Raw genomic sequence first — 21446 nt, forward strand, 5'->3', positions numbered from 1 at the left:
CAACAACAGGGAGAGTTATCTTTTTGTTTCTCTCTGATCTTATGTTGTTGATCTTGTGGAACCTCAAGCATGACTTTGCCTCCTTTTCAGGATGTAACATCCCCATTATAATCCCAGTTTTCTTCAGACAGCAGTCTTCTGATTTTATCCTGAGAGAAAAAACCTCTTCTGTGAGAAGCTGGATTTGGAAGCATTGATCATCGGTGGGAAATATGAGGCACAGGGCCAAGTTCCCAACTGTCCCAGGTGTTCTGCGTGCTGTTGCTGAGTTCTTCTGAGGAATTCTTTTCAATGTTTCTTGGTATTTTTTAACTTTGATCTTAGAATACCTGTGTAGTGTTCTTGGGAAGAACTACAGTGAACCACGTTGCTCTGTCTGCGCTGTGATTTCTTCAGCTTTTACTCCACTCAGTCTGATCTCATCCTTTTTTTTTCCCCCTCTTCTAGGAAAACGTTAACAATTTCTGGTCCACTTATTGCAAATTTGAAAAATGTGTCTAATACTGTTATTGTCTATTTCTCTGTGTGTACATGTGTATGTTTGTGTGTGTGTGTGTGTATGTGTGTGAATAAAAAAAAATAAGATTGGAATAAATCCAAGAAAAATATTCTGGTACACATGTGAGCTAGGCCTTAATTTTATAGATCTAATTCCATATCCCTGTCCTAGCCCCAGCCCTCCAAAGGAAATAAATATGGGAGTTTTCCTTTTCTCTGTAAGAGACCATGGTGAGATGAGGGTATAAGCCTAGAATGAAAGAGACGTGGTTGTTACTAGCTGCCCTTGAGTTGGCCCCTGATTCATGGTGACCCCATGCACAATGGAATAAAATGCTGCCTGGGAAGCATTGTGAACCTGTTGAGCATCCTAGCAACTTTCAAGCCTCCAATGACAGAAGGGTGGTGCTGTTCCATTAGGTGAATGGGCTGGCAATTGAATCTGGGTTCCTCCTCAATGGAAGGTGAGAATTCTACCACTGAACCAACACGCTCCCGTGAAAGAGCAATTAAGTGGCCCAAATTTAGAAGTCAAGGGGATTCAAGCACTAGCTGTATATATAGGGTAAGTGTGCAGTGCTCTCCTGGAAAGAACTTGAACTAGGTTCCATACACTGAGATTTTAAGTCATTTTCATCATACGGACTTAAGGAAAGATTTCGCTTCCTGTGTTCCTTAACTCTAGAGAAGAAATGACAATATCTGTCCTATCTTCCCAATAAGAAGTACAGTTAACACCTGCCTAACCTTTAGGGCAGTGTCAACCAAGTATCAAGTAAGTTATATCTGTTAAGTGCTTTATACCTTCAACTGCTATAATACACGTTAGGGTATTGGTATTACTAAGATTATTTGGCGCTATTTTTTGACCTCTGGTTCTAATATACAATTTCACAATGGGAAACCTGGGTTATATCAGGCAGATTATTCTATTCCACAGTTATCATACAAATATCTAATTAATTCATGCCCTCAGCTCCCAACACAGTGCCTGGCATTTAGTAGGTACTCAGAAAGTGCTTGTTGCATTGACTAACTGAAAATACTTTGCTGTTAATAAATACAGTAGGGGATAGATCTACGTAACATTGGCATTACACAGCATTTATCAAGTGTAGTCAATCTTATTTTAAGTGCTAGAGGGAATATAAAAATAGCACAAGCTGTGACTCCTGCCCTACTGGAGTTTATCATCTAATTGTGGAGATGGTCAATTATACCATCAAAAAGAAAATAAAGTTACAAAAGAAAGGGAAAAAAAAGTTAGCCGCCTTGTGCATTATACTTGGGCTGATCTGTGTCATGCAAATGTCACTCTCACCGTTAAATCCCATATGTATTAAAAGTAAACACTCTCTATGTGCAGACTAAAGAGTGAATTGATGTTTCTAGTTTCTCTATACATCTTCCACAATGACCCCAAAAAGGCTCTTAAATAGGCTTGTGATAAGCACTAAAATGTCTTCCTTATGTATGTGTTATTCTTCATCTTGGTAGCAATAAATGAAAAGACCCATAACCACAGCTTTAATTAACAGTGATGTTGTGATGCTTAGACTGTAGGCTCTTTTAATCTGTTGGCCTTCTCATAAAGAATTTTGTTTTTCCCTTACAATTTATTTAGCAGCCCATTGTCTCAGAGATGTCAAAACAAGTTCACAGAGGCATATTAGGGTAGCAGGGATGATATAATCAGGCTGCTTTGAAGAGAGAAATCTGTAAAAATATACTCTCTCAAATAGTGATTAACATGGAGGATAACAAACCATTCTGTCAGTATGCTTATTTTTCTTTATTTATGGACAACATTCCTTGTAGGCAATATTGCATAAATAACCAAACTTTTTTTTAATGAAATTATACAAGCTTTAGAAGTTCAAAAAAGAAAATAAATACTCCCATTAATAGTCCTTAATTATTCCATTAAAAGGTCACAATTACTCACTCAGATTTTTCTTTTTGAACAATTGATGGAACCATTCTCATGGCTATTGATTATATACATTTTTTTTTTCTTCCTAAACTGAGCTTACAATACCCTTTGTACCATCAGTAGCATTACACCAGCAGATATGCTCTGGAGGTTTTCAAATACTGTCTTAGGATAAGGAAAGACCACTGTAGATGTTACCACATTTGTATACCTACATAGTAGATATCTGAACTTAGTCACAAAAATAAAAATTCACTAATTTCTCACCATTTGTCAAGGAAGACAAACATGGAATTTATCCTAAGGAATTACTATAAAAGTAAAAAAGATTCACCTAAATATATATTCATTGTGCTGTTTATTATGGTCAAATTGTTAGAAAATAATTTGAATTTACCACTAGATAATTTCATAAATTAAGATAGAACCCAAAAGTAAAATACTATGCTATAACTAAGACTACATTGTCAAAAATTATTCATAACATATAAATTTCTCATGCATATTTTATATCAAGTAGGAACTTATTTTTATTAGAAAATACCTATATAAAGAAAGAATAGTAGGATACACAAATACAGAGCTTACTGGTGATTATATTGCTATGCTGGGATTACTGGCAATTGTTTTTCCTGCTTATTTATATTTTCAAAATTTTAGAAAAAGGAGGTGTGTTATTTAGAATTGTAAAAAATAATAAATATTGAAGAAAAAGTGAATATTATTGTATTGAGAAGCAATAGTTCAGACTTTTTAAGTGGGAAAACTTAAAAATTTCCACCTTCACATCTTCCACGAAAATATGACTGTGCCACCATCATACTTGCTAGGTTTACTTTTGATGTGCATTTCCTGTTTTTACTTACTTCTTTCTGTTTTTAAATGTATTAGCCCCATTCCTCCACTCCAACCCCATCACCCACCAAAGTCATCCATGTTAATAAACAAATATATATCCTTTCAATTTTTCTCCATGCTCACATAATCATTTATGGAGCTATCTACGGACAGACTTGTTGTTGCTGCGTGCTGTAGAGTCGATTCCAACTCATACATTAAATGCTCTTTTTAGTGGCTATATGATATTGCATTTTGTAGGTTTAACAAGTTACACTGGACTTTTCCCCCATGTGTCAGTCAGTTTGTTGTACTGTGAGGACTTGCGTGTTTCTGTGATGCTGGAAGCTATGCCACCAGTATTCAGATACCAGCAGGGTCAACCATGGAGGACAGGTTTCAGCTGAGCTTCCAGACTAAGACAGACTAGGAAGAAGGACCTGGCAGTCTACTTCTGAAAAGCATTAGTCAGTGAAAACCTTATGAATAGCAGTGGAACACTGTCTGAAATGGTGCTGGAAGATGAGCCCCACAGATTGGAAGGCACTCAAAAGATGACTGGGGAAGAGCTGCCTCGTCAAAGTAGAGTCGACCTTAATGACGTGGATGGAGTAAAGCTTTCAGGACCTTCATTTGCTGCTGTGGCACGACTCAAAATGAGAAGAAACAGCTGCAAACATCCATTAATAATTGGAACCTGGAATGTACGAAGTATGAATCTAGGAAAATTGGAAGTCATCAAAAATGAAATGGAACACATAAACATTGATATCCTAGGCATTAGTGAGCTGAAATGGACTGGTATTGGCCTTTTTGAATCAGAAAATCACATAGTCTACTATACTGGGAATGACAACTTGAAGAGGAATGGTGTTGCATAATCCTCAAAAAGAACATTTCAAGATCTATCCTGATGTACAACGCAGTCAGTGATAGGATAATATCCATACGCCCACAAGGAAGACCGGTTAACACGGCTATTATTCAAATTTACGCACCTACCACTAGGGCCAAAGAGGATGAAATAGAAGATTTATATCAGCTTCTGCAGTCTGAAATTAATCGAACATGCAATCAAGATGCATTGATAATTACTGGCGATTGGAATGCAAAAGTTGGAAACAAAGAAGAAAGATTGGTAGTTGGAAAACATGGCCTTGGTGATAGAAACAACACTGGGATTGAATGATAGAGTTTTGCAAGACCAAAGACTTCTTCATCGCAAATACTTTCTTTCACCAACCAACATAAATGGTGGCTATACACATGGACCTCACCAGATGGAACACACAGAAATCAAATTGACTACGTCTATGGAAAGAGACAATGGAAAAGCTCAATATCATCAGTCAGGCCAAGGCCAGGGGCCGACTCTGGAACAGACCATCAATTGCTCATATGCAAGTTCAAGCTGAAACTGTAGAAAATCAGAGCAAGTCCACAAGAGCCAAAATATGATCTTGAGTATATCCCACCTGAATTTAGATACCATCTGAAGAATAGATTTGACACGTTGAACACTAGTGACTGAAGAGCAGACGAGCTGTGGAATGACATCAAGGACATCATCCATGAAGAAAGCAAGAGGTCACTGAAAAGACAGGAAAGAAAGAAAAGACCAAGATGGATGTCAGAGGAGGCTCTGAAACTTCCTCTCGAACTTTGAGCAGCTAAAGCAAAAGGAAGAATTGATGAAGTGAAAGAACTGAACAGAAGATTTCAAAGGGCAGCTCGAGAAGACAAAGTATTATAAATGACATGTGCAAAGAGCTGGAGATGGAAAACCAAAAGGGAAGAACATGCTCGGCGTTTCTCAAGCTGAAAGAACTAAAGAAAAAATTCAAGCCTCGAGTTGCAATAGGGAAGGATTCCATGGGGAAAATATTAAACGACGTGGGAAGCATCAAAAGAAGATGGAAGGAATACACAGAGTCATTATACCAAAAAGAATTAGTTGATGTTCAACCATTTCAAGAGGTGGCATATGATTAGAAACCGATGGTACTGAAGGAAGAAGTCCAAGCTACTCTGAAGGCTTTGGTGAAAAACGAGATTCCAGGAATTGATGGAATATCAGTTGATATGTTTCAAAAAACAGATGCAGTGCTGGAGGTGCTCACTCGACTATGCCAAGAAATATGGAAGACAGCTTCCTAGGCAACTGACTGGAAAAAAAAAAAAAATTTTTTTTTTTTTTTGAAGAGATCCATATTTATGCCTATTCCCAAGAAAGGTAATCCAACCGAACGTGGAAAATAGAACAATATCATTAATATCACACGCAAGCAAAATTTTGCTGAAGATCATTCAAAAATGGCTGCAGGAACTGCCAGAAATTCAGGCTGGTTTCAGAAGAGGACATGGAACCAGGGATATCATTGCTGATGTCAGATGGATTCTGGATGAAAGCAGAGAATACCAGAAGGATGTTTACCTGTGTTTTATTGACTATGCAAAGGCATTCAACTATGTGGATCATAACAAATCACGGAATTCCAGAACACTTAATTGTGCTCATGAGGGACATTTGCATAGATCAAGAGGCAGTTGTTCGGACAGAACAAGGGGATACTGATGGGTTTAAAGTCAGGAAAAGTGTGTGCCAGGGTTGTGTTCTTTCACCATACCTGTTCAATCTGTATCCTGAGCAAATAATATGAGAAGCTGGACTATATGAAGAAGAATGGGGCACCAGGATTGGAGGAAGACTCATCAACAACCTGCATTATGCAGATGACACAACCTTGCTTGCTGAAAGTGAAGAGGACTTGAAGCACTTACTAATGAAGATCAAAGACCACAGCCTTCAGTAAGGATTACACCTCAACATAAAGAAAACAAAAATCCTCACAACTGGACCAATGAGCAACATCATGATAAATGGAGAAAAGATTGAAGTTGTCAAGAATTTCATTTTACTTGGATTCACAATCAACAGCCATGGAAGCAGCAGTCAAGAAATCAAAAGACGCATTGCAATGGGCAAATCTGCCGCAAAGGACCTTTTTAAACTGTTGAAGAGCAAAGATGTCATGCTGAAGACCAAGGTGCACCTGACCCAAGCCAGGGTATTTTCCATTGCATCATATGCATGTGAAAGCTGGACAATGAATAAGGAAGACCGAAGAGGAATTGATGCTTTTGAATTGTGGTGTTGGTGAAGAATATCGAATATACCATGGACTGCCAAAAGAACAAGCAAATCTGTCTTGAAAGAAGTACAACCAGAATGCTCCTTAGAAGAAAAGATGGTGAGACTGTGTCTTACATGGTTTGGACACGTTGTTAGGTGGGATCAGTCCCTGGAGGACATCATGCTTGGCAGAGTACAGGGTCAGGGGAAAAGAGAAGACCCTCAATGAGGTGGATTGACACAGTGGCTGCAACAATGAGCTCAAGCAAAACAACGATTGTTAAGGATGGCTGAGCACCGGGCACTGTTTCAGTCTGCTGTGCATGGGGTAGCTATGAGTCGGAGTCGAGTGGAGGGCACCTAACAACAACAACTGGACTCTGCGGTTCCTCTAGGTTCTCTACAGGGGCCGATTTTGCCAGCTAGGGGAAAATTGAAAATTCTAAAGGTATTTCCCAGACTTTTTATTATTTTAATTTGCATTTTTCTGATGAGTTGTGAACTTGAGTGTCATTTAATATTTTGGTGGTACAGAGATTAAAGCACTTGGCTGCTAACCAAAAGGTCGGTGGTTCAAACCCACCAGCCGCTGCACAGGAGAAAATTTCAGCAGTCTGCTTCTGTAAAAATTACAGCCTTGGAAACCCTATGGGGCAGTTCTATTCTGTCCTTTAGGGTTGCTGTGAGACAAAATCAACCAGACACAACGGTTTGTTTTTTTTTTAATTTGAATTTGATCATCTGTGAATTGGTTATGCAAATCTTTGTTGTTAAAATTGCCATTTCTATTGGGTTTGTAAGAATTATTTAAATACATATATAATTGTAATCTGCAAGGAAAACAATTTCTAACCTATTATTTCCCTGTTGATTTTGTTCATAAAATTTTTAGACCAAAGCTATAATTTCATGTGATCAAGTATGCACATTTCTTCTAGCTTCTGGGATTTTGGAAGTTAGATCCTGCTTCTAAATTGCACATTTTACTTTCTGTTTTGTTGTAAGAGTTTTATTGTCTTTATTTGTTACATTTAAATCTTTAATCTATTTTGCATTTATTTCTGCATGTAAGACTGGGGTTTAATTTTTTTTTTTTTTCAGGTGGAAACCCTTTATGTAATACATAGTAATACATCTTTTCCCCAATTAATTAAAATATGCATCACTGTTACTAAATTCTTTAATTAGTGGACGCATTTTCTTGAATCTCCACCCTGTTCTATTATTATTATTATTGGGAATTTTCTGATTCCTTGAGCGTATTTTCATAAAATATTAACATTTTACTTCTCAAGCATGTTGCTTCTTATCCCTAATATACAACCAGAGGGCAACTTTAAAACAAAAATGAACTTTGATACTGAGATTAAACATAGTATGTTCAGTCTGCTTGAAATATGTAAGCAATAAAATTAATATTCTTTTTCCAGTAGTCGTAAAATACCTGAGCCAATATCGTATATTTTTCCTGTGAAAAAGTGTTTTTAATTCCGTATAATCTTTTTCTTTGACTAGGCTTCATTTGTTTTGAGAAATATCTTAGATTATTTTTTTTCTCTAAGAAAAGTTAGATTGCCTTTGTTTAGTACTGGGTATCCAGGACTTCCGGGTATAAGTCATAAGATTACAAGCTTACTTCTGCTCTGACTCTATTAACTGTAAAACCATTAAAGATTTTACTGATCTCAAAACAGTGGCAAAAAATAAAACTTGTCAAGACTTAGCTGATCCTTCACTTCATCACCTTGTACATATTTGCTCCCAGGCTTCAGAGTGACTAGAATGGAATTACTGGCCAGCTGAGTGGTCCTGTGGCAGCAGAATTCTTAAGATCACCAGTTCTATACCTTTCCCTATTGTATGCATTCACCTAAATAAATGCTACCTTTCCCACTCCTGCCTCAACTGAGGTCTTTGAAGAACACCTTTAGGTTAGAGGAAATGAAATCTGTGAGTTTCTTAAAATGTCACTTGTGTTTCCTTGTCAGTTCTGGGTCTATTCAATAATTCAGAAGTTAAAAGAGAAAGGATTAACCCTCCTTCGATAAAACTTATTGAGCTACATCCCCCTGTGGACACAAGCAACCCACTTTGACATTCACTCAAATGACTAAAGCAGATTTCCAGCCCAGTGGATTATTTGGCTTGGACATTCCTATTCGGCTTACCTGGCGTGTGATCAGCATCTGGGTTCAATGCTTCAGCAGGAATTCTCTTGCCAATGACCCAGTCCAAGTTGTCCTGGGAGTCTTGAGTAAGACTGCAAACTGTGGTCCAGTTTCCTAAAGTTTCAAAATTGCAGCTTCCTATTGTACTTGTATACTGGCCTAAGGAAAAAGAAAAGTTAATGTAATTTTCCAGAAATGTATATCGCACTTGTATTACACTACGTTTGTGATGACTTAAAATTACTATTTACATATTCTAATTCTTTACTAATAAATTTACAGAACCAGGTGTTATGGATTGAATTGTGCCCTCCCCCAAAATATGTGTTGTAAATACTAACCCCTATACATGTGTGGATAAAGAGCCGTGGTGGCATAGTTGTTAAGCACTAGGCTGCTAACTGAAGGGTCAGAGGTTGGAACCCACCATCGACTACATGGGAGAACAGACCTGGTGATCTACTCCAGTAAAGATTCATAGTTTAGGAAACCCCATGGGGAAGTTCTACTCTGTTATGGAGGGTCACTATGAGTTGGAATGTGCTGGAGGGCACACAACAACAGATTAGGCACAGAAGAAAGAAGACAAAGCGGAAAGATCAACACTATCTGAAGACTATGGAGGCAGAACAGTCTACAAACGCAAGAACTCCAAGGAACCCTAGGCTAGAGAAGCTGAGAAAAGAATTTTCTCCCAGAATGAACTAAGAGTGAGCCCTCCCCTAGAGCCAGTGTCCTGAACTGGGACTTCTAGCCTCCTAAATTGTGAGAAAATAAACTTATGTTTGTTAAAGCTACCCACTTGTGACATTTCTGTCAGAGCAGCACTAAGAAAGTTAAGACACAGGGCATTTTCACTCAATAGTAATATCAGTTGTTGTTGTTGTTAGTGCCTGTCAAGTTGGCCCAATTCAATGGTGAGCCCATGCACAATGGGACAAAATGTTGCCCCGTCTTGTGTCATCTCCATGATCAGTTATGGATGGAACTGCTATGATCCATGGGGTTTTCATTGGGTGATTTTCGGAAGTAGTTGGTCAGGCGTTTCTTAGTCTGGAAGTTTCACTGAAACCTGTCCAGCATCATAACAATATGCAAGCCTTAACTGACAGACTAGTGGTGGCTGCGCATGAGGCTCATTGGCTGAAAATTGAGCTCTGGTCTTCTGCATGGAAAGTGAAAATTCTACCACTGAACTGTCGCTGCCCCCATATCAGTTACAAACTGTAGATTTTTTTTTTCTATCAAAAGGCTTAGAAGCAGTGCATGAATATTGTCATTTATCCATAAAGAAGCTATATAGATTGATTGTTTTATAATTTTTATAGATAATAAATAAAGCCGTGTCTACACATGTAACAATGAACGTTACATTATGACAACAATTCAAAGAATTCAGTGTGAATAATAAACAACTTGGGTTTTCTAGACATTTAATTTAGTCCCTCCCTTCACTCTAATGTTTGAACAGCTTAGGCCATTAGAGACACAAAGTCATTTACAAAAGAAAAGGAACCTATGGGAGAAGTAGTGAACTGTATAGGACAGAGACCATCTTGGTGTATCATACCGATAACTGGCACAAAGTATGTCAGAGCTAGTCACTAAATAATGAAAGAAGTTCTCTTCTGAGAGAGTTGATTGATAAGTCATTAAAAAATAATCACAATGAGAGAAACTAATAGATAATAACCGCGTATGCTTCTTAGTTATCTGTGAAAAGTGTCATAATCATAACATTCTGACATCATGGCTTTCATTATTCTTTAGTTTTTTGCACAGCAGTTATTACTTTTGAGCAACCACTGAAAAAACTGACTCTGATGTACAGACAGAATGAATTATTGGGTAGTCTAATCAGTGTGAGTCAACTGAAATTGTCATTGACTTTTCCTTTCCTTTTAGAAAGATGAAGTTTGTGTTATTTTTGACATTTCTTCTTCAGTTGGTTTCTTATTCATAACTTTCTCTTGGAAACATAAAACTAATGTTAGCAGGGAAAAACTTAAACAGAAAAACTTTGTCAGAAACAAAAATAAAAACCTCACTGTTAAAATGGATGCCCAAAAAATACAGCAAATAAAACTTTAATATTTTTAGGGGAAAGTTTCTGGATCCCTGAGAGTATTGCCATTAAATATCAGCATTTCACTGCTCAAGCACATGGTATCTTTTCCCTAAAAACTAGAAACATTTTTAATCACGTATATTTCTTTCAATCACCCTACATGACTTTCAGTTCAATAATTTTTATATGCCTATTTATGTGCTCTGTATCTATCTATCTATCTATATATATTTTTTTGGAGCCCTGGTGGCACAGTAGTTAAGAGCATGGCTGCTAACCAAAAGGTCAGCAGTTCAAATCCACCAGCCGCTCCTTAGAAAACCTATGGAGCAGTTCTACTGTGTCTGATAGGGTTGCTGTGAGTCAAGATTGACTCGACAGCAGTGGGTTTACATCTTTTTTTATGCTTGTCACGTCAGTATATATGGTATAGAATATGTTTGTTTTATGGTGTAATATGCAGGTAAAAGTGAGAAATTCAGTCCTCCAGATGTTTAGCCAACATAACTACAAACATTCGGAATCTTCCCAGGTGCACACAAGACAGCCATTATGCGTAAATCCTTTAGACTAATGCCAGTGCAGGTTCTGCACTATTGCCTTTCTGTGTAAATGGTTCCCTGACACAAAGGCTCTACAGTAACTATTCCACATCCATTTCTATCTCCTGTGACTCTCCTGTGTCCCTCTTGTCCCACCTTTTTTAGTATATGACTTTAACTTTGACTGTAAAGATGCCCATACAATCAGGATTAATTCCCTTATATTTTATTCTTCCCATCTCAAAATGTTACTTTTTCTTTTCTCTTTTCTAAGGCTAACCTCTGCTTATGAAATCAACTCTTTATCAAAATACTGCTACGGAGTGTTCCACAGCCTCATTTCCTTCAGAGTTCCACAAATTTTCCACCCCCTTCCATTTCACTTTCTCTACTATTTCCTTCCTTATAACTTGCAGACATAACCAGGCTTTTTGAGATTCTATGAGGAACTGATTTTTTTTTTTTTTTTTACTGTGTATTTATTTTGTTGTTGTTGAGAATATACACAACAAAACATACACCCAGTCTAGTAGTTTCTACAAGTATAATTAAGTGACATTGATTACATTCATCGAGTTGTACAACCATTCTCACCCTCCTTTTCTGAGTTTTTCTTCCACCACTAACATTAGGCACCTATCTAACCTTTCAAGTTATTGTTGTCATATGATCCCATAGAGTCAATTATCTGAGGACGGCAGAGCCTAAAGATGGAAGGAGTCCATACAGTTTCATACTTTTAATGGCAATAGTATGCCACCGAATTAACCACCTCGAGCTGCCTTGGTTTTGGATTCCTTGTTATTTAAGATAATACACTTTCCTTACTGTGTGTCTCAGCAAGAAATGAATTTGGCTCCAGTAACTGAAAACTCAACTAAATGTAACTTAAACATACAGAATTAATTTATCGCAATTAACAAGAAGTCGAGAAGTAAGCAGTTCAGGATTGGTCCTGTGGTTCAGCTGTGCAGTCAGTGTCACACATTTTCAGTCTTTCCTTTCTGCCATCACTCATCCTCATGATCACAGATTTATGGCTGCATGATGACTGCTACACTACCTGGTATCACATCTATATTCAAGGCATAAAGAAAAAAGAATAAAGGAGAGGCGAGCTTTTTCTCTTCCTGTGCTTTTTCTTTCTGGAAGAGATACCCTCCCAAAATTTTTCACATGTATCTCATTGTCCAAAACATGTTCCAGGGCCCTTGGGAACTACGGGAAGTTTGGAGAAGGTGGCATTTATAGCTGGTCACAATGCTGTCTCAAATAAAATTTGAGTACTGTTTTTAAGGAACAACAACACCAAAAAAAATGGGTTGGCAAATAGTAGGGACTGCCATGTTGGTTAAGCTAGTTGAGGGTGGGATTTCTGCTACAAGTATCCTATTCAGTAGATCTTTTCTTCTCCATTCTTTCTGGTAAATCATACTCATCCCTTAATGCCCAGTTCAAGGCCTATATTACATCTCCCTTCCCAGCTCACTTACCATCAATTACAGTCATTACCGTTCATGTGAAAATTCATTACTTCTTTATCTTGTATGATTACCTTAATTGTTAACATTGTATTACTACCAACATTTATATGCGATCATGTATTATTCTAGAGCTGTACATACCACAGGTGGTTCAATGTACATCTATTGAATGATGTTATATGGAAATTTTATTGTATTTTTGATGATGAATATGTATCAATGTTTTCAATATGACATTTACTTTAGAACAAAATATTTTCCAAAATAGAATCTTCATCATGATCTCTTGAATGGATTCAAAACATTACAAACACTTTTTTATTTTATTTATTTTATTGTGGTAAAAATTATCACACCAAAAAATTCACCAATATTAATATTTTTTAAACAATTGGCAATTTCCCATATTCAGCAACATAGTCACCTTACTTTACCAAAATATGATGCATAGTAAAAAAAAAATTTTTTTTTTCTTTATAGAGATATTAATAGTTTTGTTTCAAAAGAAAAATATTATTCATCATGAAATGGCCACTTGGAGTGCTGCATTGAGAAGGATTCTGAAGACCCTGGGTATAGTGGGAGAGCACCATGACTAAACAGTGTTCACATTTACTCTTGGTGATCATTTCTTCATCTGTAAATCGTGGACAATAATATCTACCTTACAGTGTAATTTTAGTGATTAAATTAAATGATATAAAACAATGTAAATAATATGCTTAGCACAGGAGGGACTCTCTCTATATATATGGAGAGAGAGAGAGAGAGCCCTGGTGGCACAGTGATATGGAGCACTGGTGGCACAGTGGTTAAGAGCTCAGCTGCTAACCAAAAGGTTGGCAGTTCGAATCTACCAGCCGTTCCTTGGAAACCCTATGGGGCAGTTCTACTCTGTCTTATAGGGTCACTGTGAATCGGAATCAACTTGACGGCAATGGATTTGGTTGCTAATTCTCTTCCACGTGTTACTGTTAAAAAGAAAAAAAAGCACAGTGCATTTATGAAAATATCTCATGGAGGGAAGGTGCATATTATTTGCATAAAAATATGGTATGTATGTATATATATTCATATATATATACTATGGTATGGATATATATACAATACTGTATTTATAAATATATATAACACATACATATATACATATATAATACATACAACATATATACATATATAAACAGTGATCATTTTCTCCCTCCAAAGCAGAAATGTCTGTAAGTTTAGGACTGCTGTCTAGTCTCCAATTTTGATCTGAACAAAGATTTTTGAGAGAATGATCTTATCACTGGAGTTAAGAAGTAGAGAATTTTCTATTTGATAATCAAATAGCAAGACAAGACTAGAATTCATGGTTCCTAAGCTTTCTTGATTATCTTCCGTAAACATTTAGGTATTTCTTTTCACTTAACATTGCTATATTTATCTTAAGTTTTGACAAAACTGCTTCTTAATGGATATTATAAAATTTATCACAGAGTAAAATTTAATCATTTAATTTTTAGGAGAGTGATAACAGGGAAAAAACAAAAGATTCAAAATATTCAGCCTGATGAACCAAATCTGCCATTTTTCCATTATGGTGTGTAAATTCTATTTTGACACATCATTAGAATTTTTTTTTAATTGAACAAAATAGAAGTGACAATAAATATTTTTATGGTTTTAAAGTATATTATCTAGTAAAGAATCATTGATTCATTTCATAATTTCAATAGCAGGATCATAGAATACTCTCGCTGTATGCTGATAGAGGTAAGGGTAAGGATGAAAATACAAAAAATAAAACATCTTTAGGTCTAAATAAAACTGAAAATGGATGCGCGAGTACATGAGATGCAGGAGAATATATACTATCATTTTTAGAGAAGGTAAATTATAGTTTTGTACTAAAGTGATGAAGCTAGGTTTTATTTTTGAAATGGATTTTTAAAGTCCCGCTTACACCGTGCTTCATCTAACTCTTCACATCCAAGTTCTCTAATGCCTCTGAAGGTTCTCCACATTTATACATGCATATGCATACATACATATGCATGTATACGCACACAAACATGCATATATCCACCTACATTTATTTAAACCATAATAATATAAATGGGAAGCCTTGATTAAAAAGTAATTCCACTACTTGGAATTTTAAGATCTCTGCCCACCGACAAACATGTTGTTAATGTTGTTAGGTGCTGTCGAGTTGGTTCCGACTTATAGCGACACTATGCACAACAGAATGAAACACTGCCCAGTCCTGCGCCATCCTTACAATCGTTGTTATGCTTGAGCTCATTGTTGCAGCCACTGTGTCAATCTACCTCATTGAGGGTCTTCCTCTTTTCCGCTGACCATGTACTCTGCCAAGCATGATGTCCTTCTCCAGGGACTGATCCCTCCTGACAACATGTCCAAAATATGTAAGACGCAGTCTCATCATCCTTGCTTCTAAGGAGCATTCGGGTTGTACTTCTTCTAAGACAGATTTATTCGTTCTTCTGGCAGCCCATGGTGTATTCAATATTCTTCACCAACACCACAACTCAAAGGCGTTGGTCTTCCTTATTCATTGTCCAGCTTTCACATGCATATGACGTGATTGAAAATACCACGGCTTGGGTCAGGCGCACCTTAGTCTTCATGGTGACATCTTTGCTTTTCAACACTTTGAAGAGATCCTTTGCAGCAGATTTGCCCAATGCAATGCGTCTTTTGATTTCTTGACCGCTGCTTCCATGTGTGTTGATTGTGGATCCCAGTCAAATGAAATCCTTGACAACTTCAATCTTTTCTCCATTTATCATGATGTTCCTCATTGGTCCAGTTGTGAGGATTTTTGTTTTCTTTATGTTGAGGTGTAATCCACACTGAAGGCTGTGGTCTTTGATCTTCATTAGTAAGTGCTTCAAGTCCTCTTCACTTTCTGCAAGCAAGGTTGTGTCATCTGCATAACACAGGTTGTTAATGAGTCTTCCTCCAATCTTAATGCCCCCGCCATTCTTCATCATATAGTCCAGCTTCTCGTATTATTTGTTCAGCATACAGATTAAATAGGTATGGTGAAAGAATACAACCCTGACACACACCTTCCCTCAATTTAAACCACTCAGTATCCCCTTGTTAAGTCCAAACAACTGCCTCTTGATCTATGTACAGGTCCCTCACGAGCACAATTAAGTGTTCTGGAATTCCCATTCTTCGCAGTGTTATCCATAGTTTGTTATGATCCACACAGTCAAATGCCTTTGCGCAGTCAATAAAACACAGGTAAACATCCCTCTGGTATTCTCTGCTTTCAGCCAGGATCCATCTGACATCAGCAATGATAGCCCTGGTTCCATGTTCTCTTCTGAAACCGGCCCGAATTTCTGGCAGTTCCCTGTCGATATACTACTGCAGCCGTTTTTGAATGATCTTCAGCAAAATTTTGCTTGCGTGTGACATTAATAATATTGTTCTATAATTTCCCCATTTGGTTGGATCACCTTTCTTGGGAATAGGAATAAATATGGATCTCTTCCAATCAGTTGGCCAGGAAGCTGTCTTCCATATTTCTTGGCATAGACAAGTGAGCACCTCCAGCGCTGCATCTGTTTGTTGAAACATCTCAATTGATATTCCATCAATTCCTGGAGCCTTTTTTTTTCACCAATGCCTTCAGAGCAGCTTGGACTTCTTCCTTCAGTACAAACATAGGGCAAACACAGGACCTGAAAAATACACTAGAAAGTATCTGGAAAATAGTGATTTTACTGGGGATCTGGGCCCCAGGTTGTTATTTTTTTTTTTGATTCTACTTTAGATGAAGGTTTACAGAACAAACTAGTTTCCCATCAAACAGTTAGTACACACATTGTTGTATGACATTGGTTAACAACCCTGCGACACGTCAAATCTCTCGTCTTAACCCTGGGTTCCCTATTACCAGCTTTCCTGTTCCCTCCTGCTTTCTAGTCCCTGCCCCAGGGCTGCCCCTTTAGTCTTGTTTTGTTCCACAGGCCTGTCTAATCTTTGGCTGAAGGGTGAACCTCAGGAGTGACCTCATTATTGAGCTGAGAGGCTGTCTGGGAGCCCTACTCTCAGGGTTTCTCCAGTCTGTCAGTGGGCCCCAGTTTTTGTTAAAGTTTTTATTAAAGACTTTTGGCATTTTTTTTTTATGTGGAGATTAAATCTTTCAAAACAAATATAGAATAATGTAGACAATGATGGCTTAAATAGTTTCTGGATTTAATGACAAATATATTTATCACATTAGCCCCATACTCATTGTGTTCATATTAGAATTTCTTTCTTAAACAAATATAACAAAAATGTTAAGATTGAAAATAACTTATTTAAAAAATGATATAACCAAAAAAACAAATGAACTTGTTGCCATCAAGTCAATTTTGACTCATAGTGACGCTATAGGACAGAGTAGAACTGCCCCCAAACAGTTTCTAAGGAGCAGCTGGTGGATGTGAACTGCAATCTTTTGGTTAGCAGCTGAGCTCTTAGCAGAATCTACTGGTAACTTACATTGCATGATGACTTTGCTTGGAAAAGGTGTAGGTTACTTTTTTTTCAAAAATTTTTAGTAGATTTTTTTTTTTTTTTTAGAACAGTTTGGATTTACGGACAAATTAGTAAGATATTACAGACAGTTTGCATATAGCAAACCTAGTTTCTACTGTTATAACATCTTATATTATTACATTTGATACAATTAATGAACCAACACTGATACACTATTACTGACCAAATCCATACTTTTTTCTGATTTCCTTAGTTTTTACCCAGTGTCCTTTTTCTGTTACAGGAGCCCCTTCAGAATACCATATTACATTTAGTCATCATGTCTAAGGCCCCTCTCATCTGTGGCAGATCCTGTTTAATTCACCGGACTGCAAGGTGCTCCAGGTTCAACTTATTTCTTTTTTTTTAATTGTGCTTTAGGTTAAAGTTTACAGCTCAAGTCAGTTTCTCATACAAAAATTTATACACACATTGTTATGTGACTCTAGTTGTGTTCCCTGTAATATGACAGCACACTCCTCCTTTCCACTCTGGATTTCCAGTGTCCATTCAACCAGCTTCTATCCATTTTTGCCTTTTCATTTCGCCTCTGGATAGAAGCTGCCCATTCAGTCTCATGTATCTGCTTGAACTAAGAAGCACACTCTTCACAAGTATCATTTTATGTCTTACAGACCAGTCTAGTCTTTGTCTGAAGAATTGGCTTCAGGAATGGTTTTAGTTTGGGATTAACAGAGAGTCTGTCTTTTGAGGTTCCTCTAGTGTCAGTCAGACTGTTAAATCTGGTCTTTTACTAGAATTTGAATTCTGTACCCCACTTTTCTCCTGTTCTGTCAGGGACTCTCTGCCCTGTTCCCTGTTAGGGCACTCACTGGTGGTAGCTGGGCGCCATCTAGTTCTTCTAGTTCAGGCTGATGTAGTCTCTGGTTTATGTGGCCCTTTCTTGTCTCTTGGGCTCATATATTTATTTATTTATTTATTTTTTGGTGTTCTTCATTCCCCTTTGCTCCAGGTGGGCTGGGATCAATTGTTGCATCTTAGACGGCCACTCACTAGCTTTCAAGACCCCAGACACAACTCACCAAAGTGGGGTGCAGAACATTTTTTTAATAAACTTTGTTATGCCAATTGACCTAGGTGTCCCTCGAAATCGTGGTTCCCAGACCCCCAACCCTGCTACTGTCCCTTGAAGTGGTAAGTCATGTTCAGGAAACTTCGTAGCTTTTGGTTTAGCCCAGTTGTGTGACTTCCCCTGTATTGTGTGTTGTCCTTCCCTTGACCTAAGATAATTCTCATCTACTTTTTTTTTTTAATCTAGTTAGTGAATTCCCCTCTCTCTCCCTCACCACCCTCATAATCACCAAAGAACATTTTCTTCTGTGTTTAAATCTTTTCTTGAGCTCTTATAATAGCGGTGTCATACAATATTTGTTCTTTTCCAACTGAGTAATTTCACTCAGCATAATGCCTTCCAGATTCATCCATGTTATGAGATGTTTCCCAGATTCATCATTGTTCTGTAGTATTCCATTGTGTAAATATACCATAATTTGTTTATCCATTCACCCATTGATGGGCACCTAGGTTGTTTCCATCTTTTTGCTATTATGAACAGTGCTGCAATGAACATGGATGTAAATATATATGTATTCATGTGACGGCTCTTATTTCTCTAGGATATATTCCAAGGAGTGGGATTGCTGGGTTGTATGGTAGTTCTATTTCTAGCTTTTTAAGAAAGCGCCAAATCAATTTCCAAAGTGGTCCACCATTTTACATTTCCATCATTTATTATTTTGTGTTTTTTGGATTAATGCTAGCCTTGTTGGGGTAAGTTGGTATCTCATTGTACATTCGATTTGCATTTCCCTAATAGCTAATGATCATAAGCATTTCCTAATGTACCTGTTAGCCACCTGAATGTCTTCTTTGGTGAAGTGCCTGTTCATATCTTTTGCTCATTTTTTAATTGGGTAATTTGTCTTTTTTTTGGTAAGGATTTGCAGCATCTTGTAGATTATAGAGATTAGACACTGATCAGATATGTCATAGCCAATTTTTTTTTCCCCTCTACGGGTTGTCTTTTTAATCTTTTGGTGAAGTCTTTTGATGAGCATAAGTGTTTGATTTTTAGGAGTGCCCAGATATCTAGTTTCTCTCCTGGTGTTTGTGCATTGTTAGTTATGTTTTGTATTCTGTTTATGCCATGTATTAGGGTTCCTAGTGTCTCTATTTTTTCTTCCATGATCTTTATCATTTTAGATTTTATATTTAGGTCTTGGTCCATTTCGAGTTAGTTTTTGTGTGTGTTGTGAGTCATGGGTCTTTTTTCCTTTTTTTTTTTTTGGTAGATGGATATCCAGTTATGCCAGCATCATTTGTCAAAGAGACTGTATTTTCCCCATTTAACAGAATTTGGACCTTTGTCAAATATAAGCTGCTCATATGTAGATGAATTTATGTCTGGATTTTCAATTCTGTTCCATTGGTCTATGTATCTGTTGTGCCAATACCAGGATGTTTTGACTACCATGGCAGTATAATAGGACCTAAAATCAGGTAGTGTGAGGCCTCCCACTTTGTTCTCCTTCAGTAATGCTTTACTTATCCTGTGCCCTTTCCTTTTCCGTATGAAGTTGGCAATTTGTTTCTCTATCTCATTAAAAAATGCCATTGGAATTTGGATCAGGATTGTATTGTATCTGTAGATTGCTTTGGGTAGAACTGACATTTTCACAATGTTGAGTCTTCCTATCCATGAGCAAGGTATATTTTTCCACTTATGTAGGTCTCTTTTGGTTTCTTGCACTAGTGTGTTCTAATTTTCTTTGTATAGGTCTTTTACATCTCTGGTTAGATTTATTCCTAAGTATTTTATCTTCTTGGGTTTTATTGTAAATGGTATTGATTTGGTGAGTTCCTCTTTGAAGTTCTCTTTGTTTGTGTAGAGGAATCCAACTGATTTTTGTATGTTTATCTCGTACCCTGACACTTTGCTGAAATCTTCTACTAGTTCCAGTAGTTTTCTTGTGAATTCTTTGGGGTTTTCTGTGTATAAGGTGATATCATCTGCAAAAAGACACATTTTTACTTCTTCATTACCAAACTGGACGCTCTTTACCACTTTTTTCTAGCCTAATTGCTCTGAATAGGACCTCCAGCACAATGTTGAATAAGAGTGGTGATAAAGGGCATCCTTCTCTGGTTCCCGTTCTCAAGGCGAATGCTTTCAAACTCTCTCCATTTAGGATAATCTTGGTTATTGGCTTTGTATAAATGGCCTTTATTTTGTTGAGGAATTTCCCTTCTATTGCTATTTTGCTGAGAGCTTTTATCATGAATGGATGTTGGACCTTGTCAAATGCTTTTATGTATCAATTAATAAGATCTTGTGGTTCTTGTCTTTTGTTTTATTCATGAGATAGATTGCACTGATTGTTTTTCTAATGTTGAACCATCCCTGCATACCTGGTATGAATCCCACTTGGTCATGTTGAATTATTTTTTTGATATGTTGTTGAATTGTATTGGCTAGAATTTTTTTTTTTTTTGAGGATTTTTGCATCCATGTTCATGAGGGATTTTTGTTGTTGTAAGGTGCCATCAAGTCAGTTCCGACTCATAGCTACCCTATGCACAACAGAACTAAACGTTGCCCAGTCCTGCTCCATCCCTACAATCGTTGTTATGCTTGAGCCCATTGTTGCAGCCACTGTGTCAATCCAACTCCTTGAGGTCTTCCTCTTTTTTTGCTGTACTTTACCAAGCATAATGTCCTTCTGCAGGGAATGATCCCTCCTGACAACATGTCTGAAGTATGTAAGATGCAGTCTCGCCATCCTGGCTTCTAAGGAGCATTCTGATTGTACTTCTTCCAAGACAGATTTGTTCCTTCTTTTGGCATTCCATGGTGTATTTTATATTCTCCAACATCACAATTCAAAGGCATCAATTCTTCTTTGGTCTTCTTTATTCATTGTCCAGCTTTCACATGCTTATGAGGAAATTGAAAATCCATGGCTTGGGTCGAGTGCACCTTAGCCTTCAGGGTGATATCTTTGCTTTTCAACACTTTAAAGAGGCCCTTTGCAGCAGATTTGCCCAATGCAATGCATCGTTTGATTTCTTTACTGCTGCTTCCATGGGTGTTGATTGCAGATCCAAGTAAAATGAAATCCTTCACAACTTCAATCTTTTCTCCATTTATCATAATGTTGCTTATTGGTCCAGTTGTGAGGATTTTTGTTTCTTTAAGTTGAGGCGTAATCCATACTGAA

General features: G+C 37.2%; 1 protein-coding gene across 1 annotated transcript in view; it reads right to left on the minus strand.

Annotated features, from left to right (window-relative positions):
• The window catches only part of MALRD1 (MAM and LDL receptor class A domain containing 1), a 958969-nt gene that overhangs the window by 242723 nt on the left and 694800 nt on the right, over positions 1-21446 (minus strand). The window contains exon 31 of the mRNA XM_049881884.1: positions 8570-8728. Coding sequence (XP_049737841.1) covers positions 8570-8728 — 159 coding nt within the window. The remainder of the gene's footprint in view (positions 1-8569; positions 8729-21446) is intronic.

Source organism: Elephas maximus, chromosome 4 (assembly GCF_024166365.1).
Source record: "Elephas maximus indicus isolate mEleMax1 chromosome 4, mEleMax1 primary haplotype, whole genome shotgun sequence".
Taxonomy (NCBI): Eukaryota; Metazoa; Chordata; class Mammalia; order Proboscidea; family Elephantidae; genus Elephas; species Elephas maximus.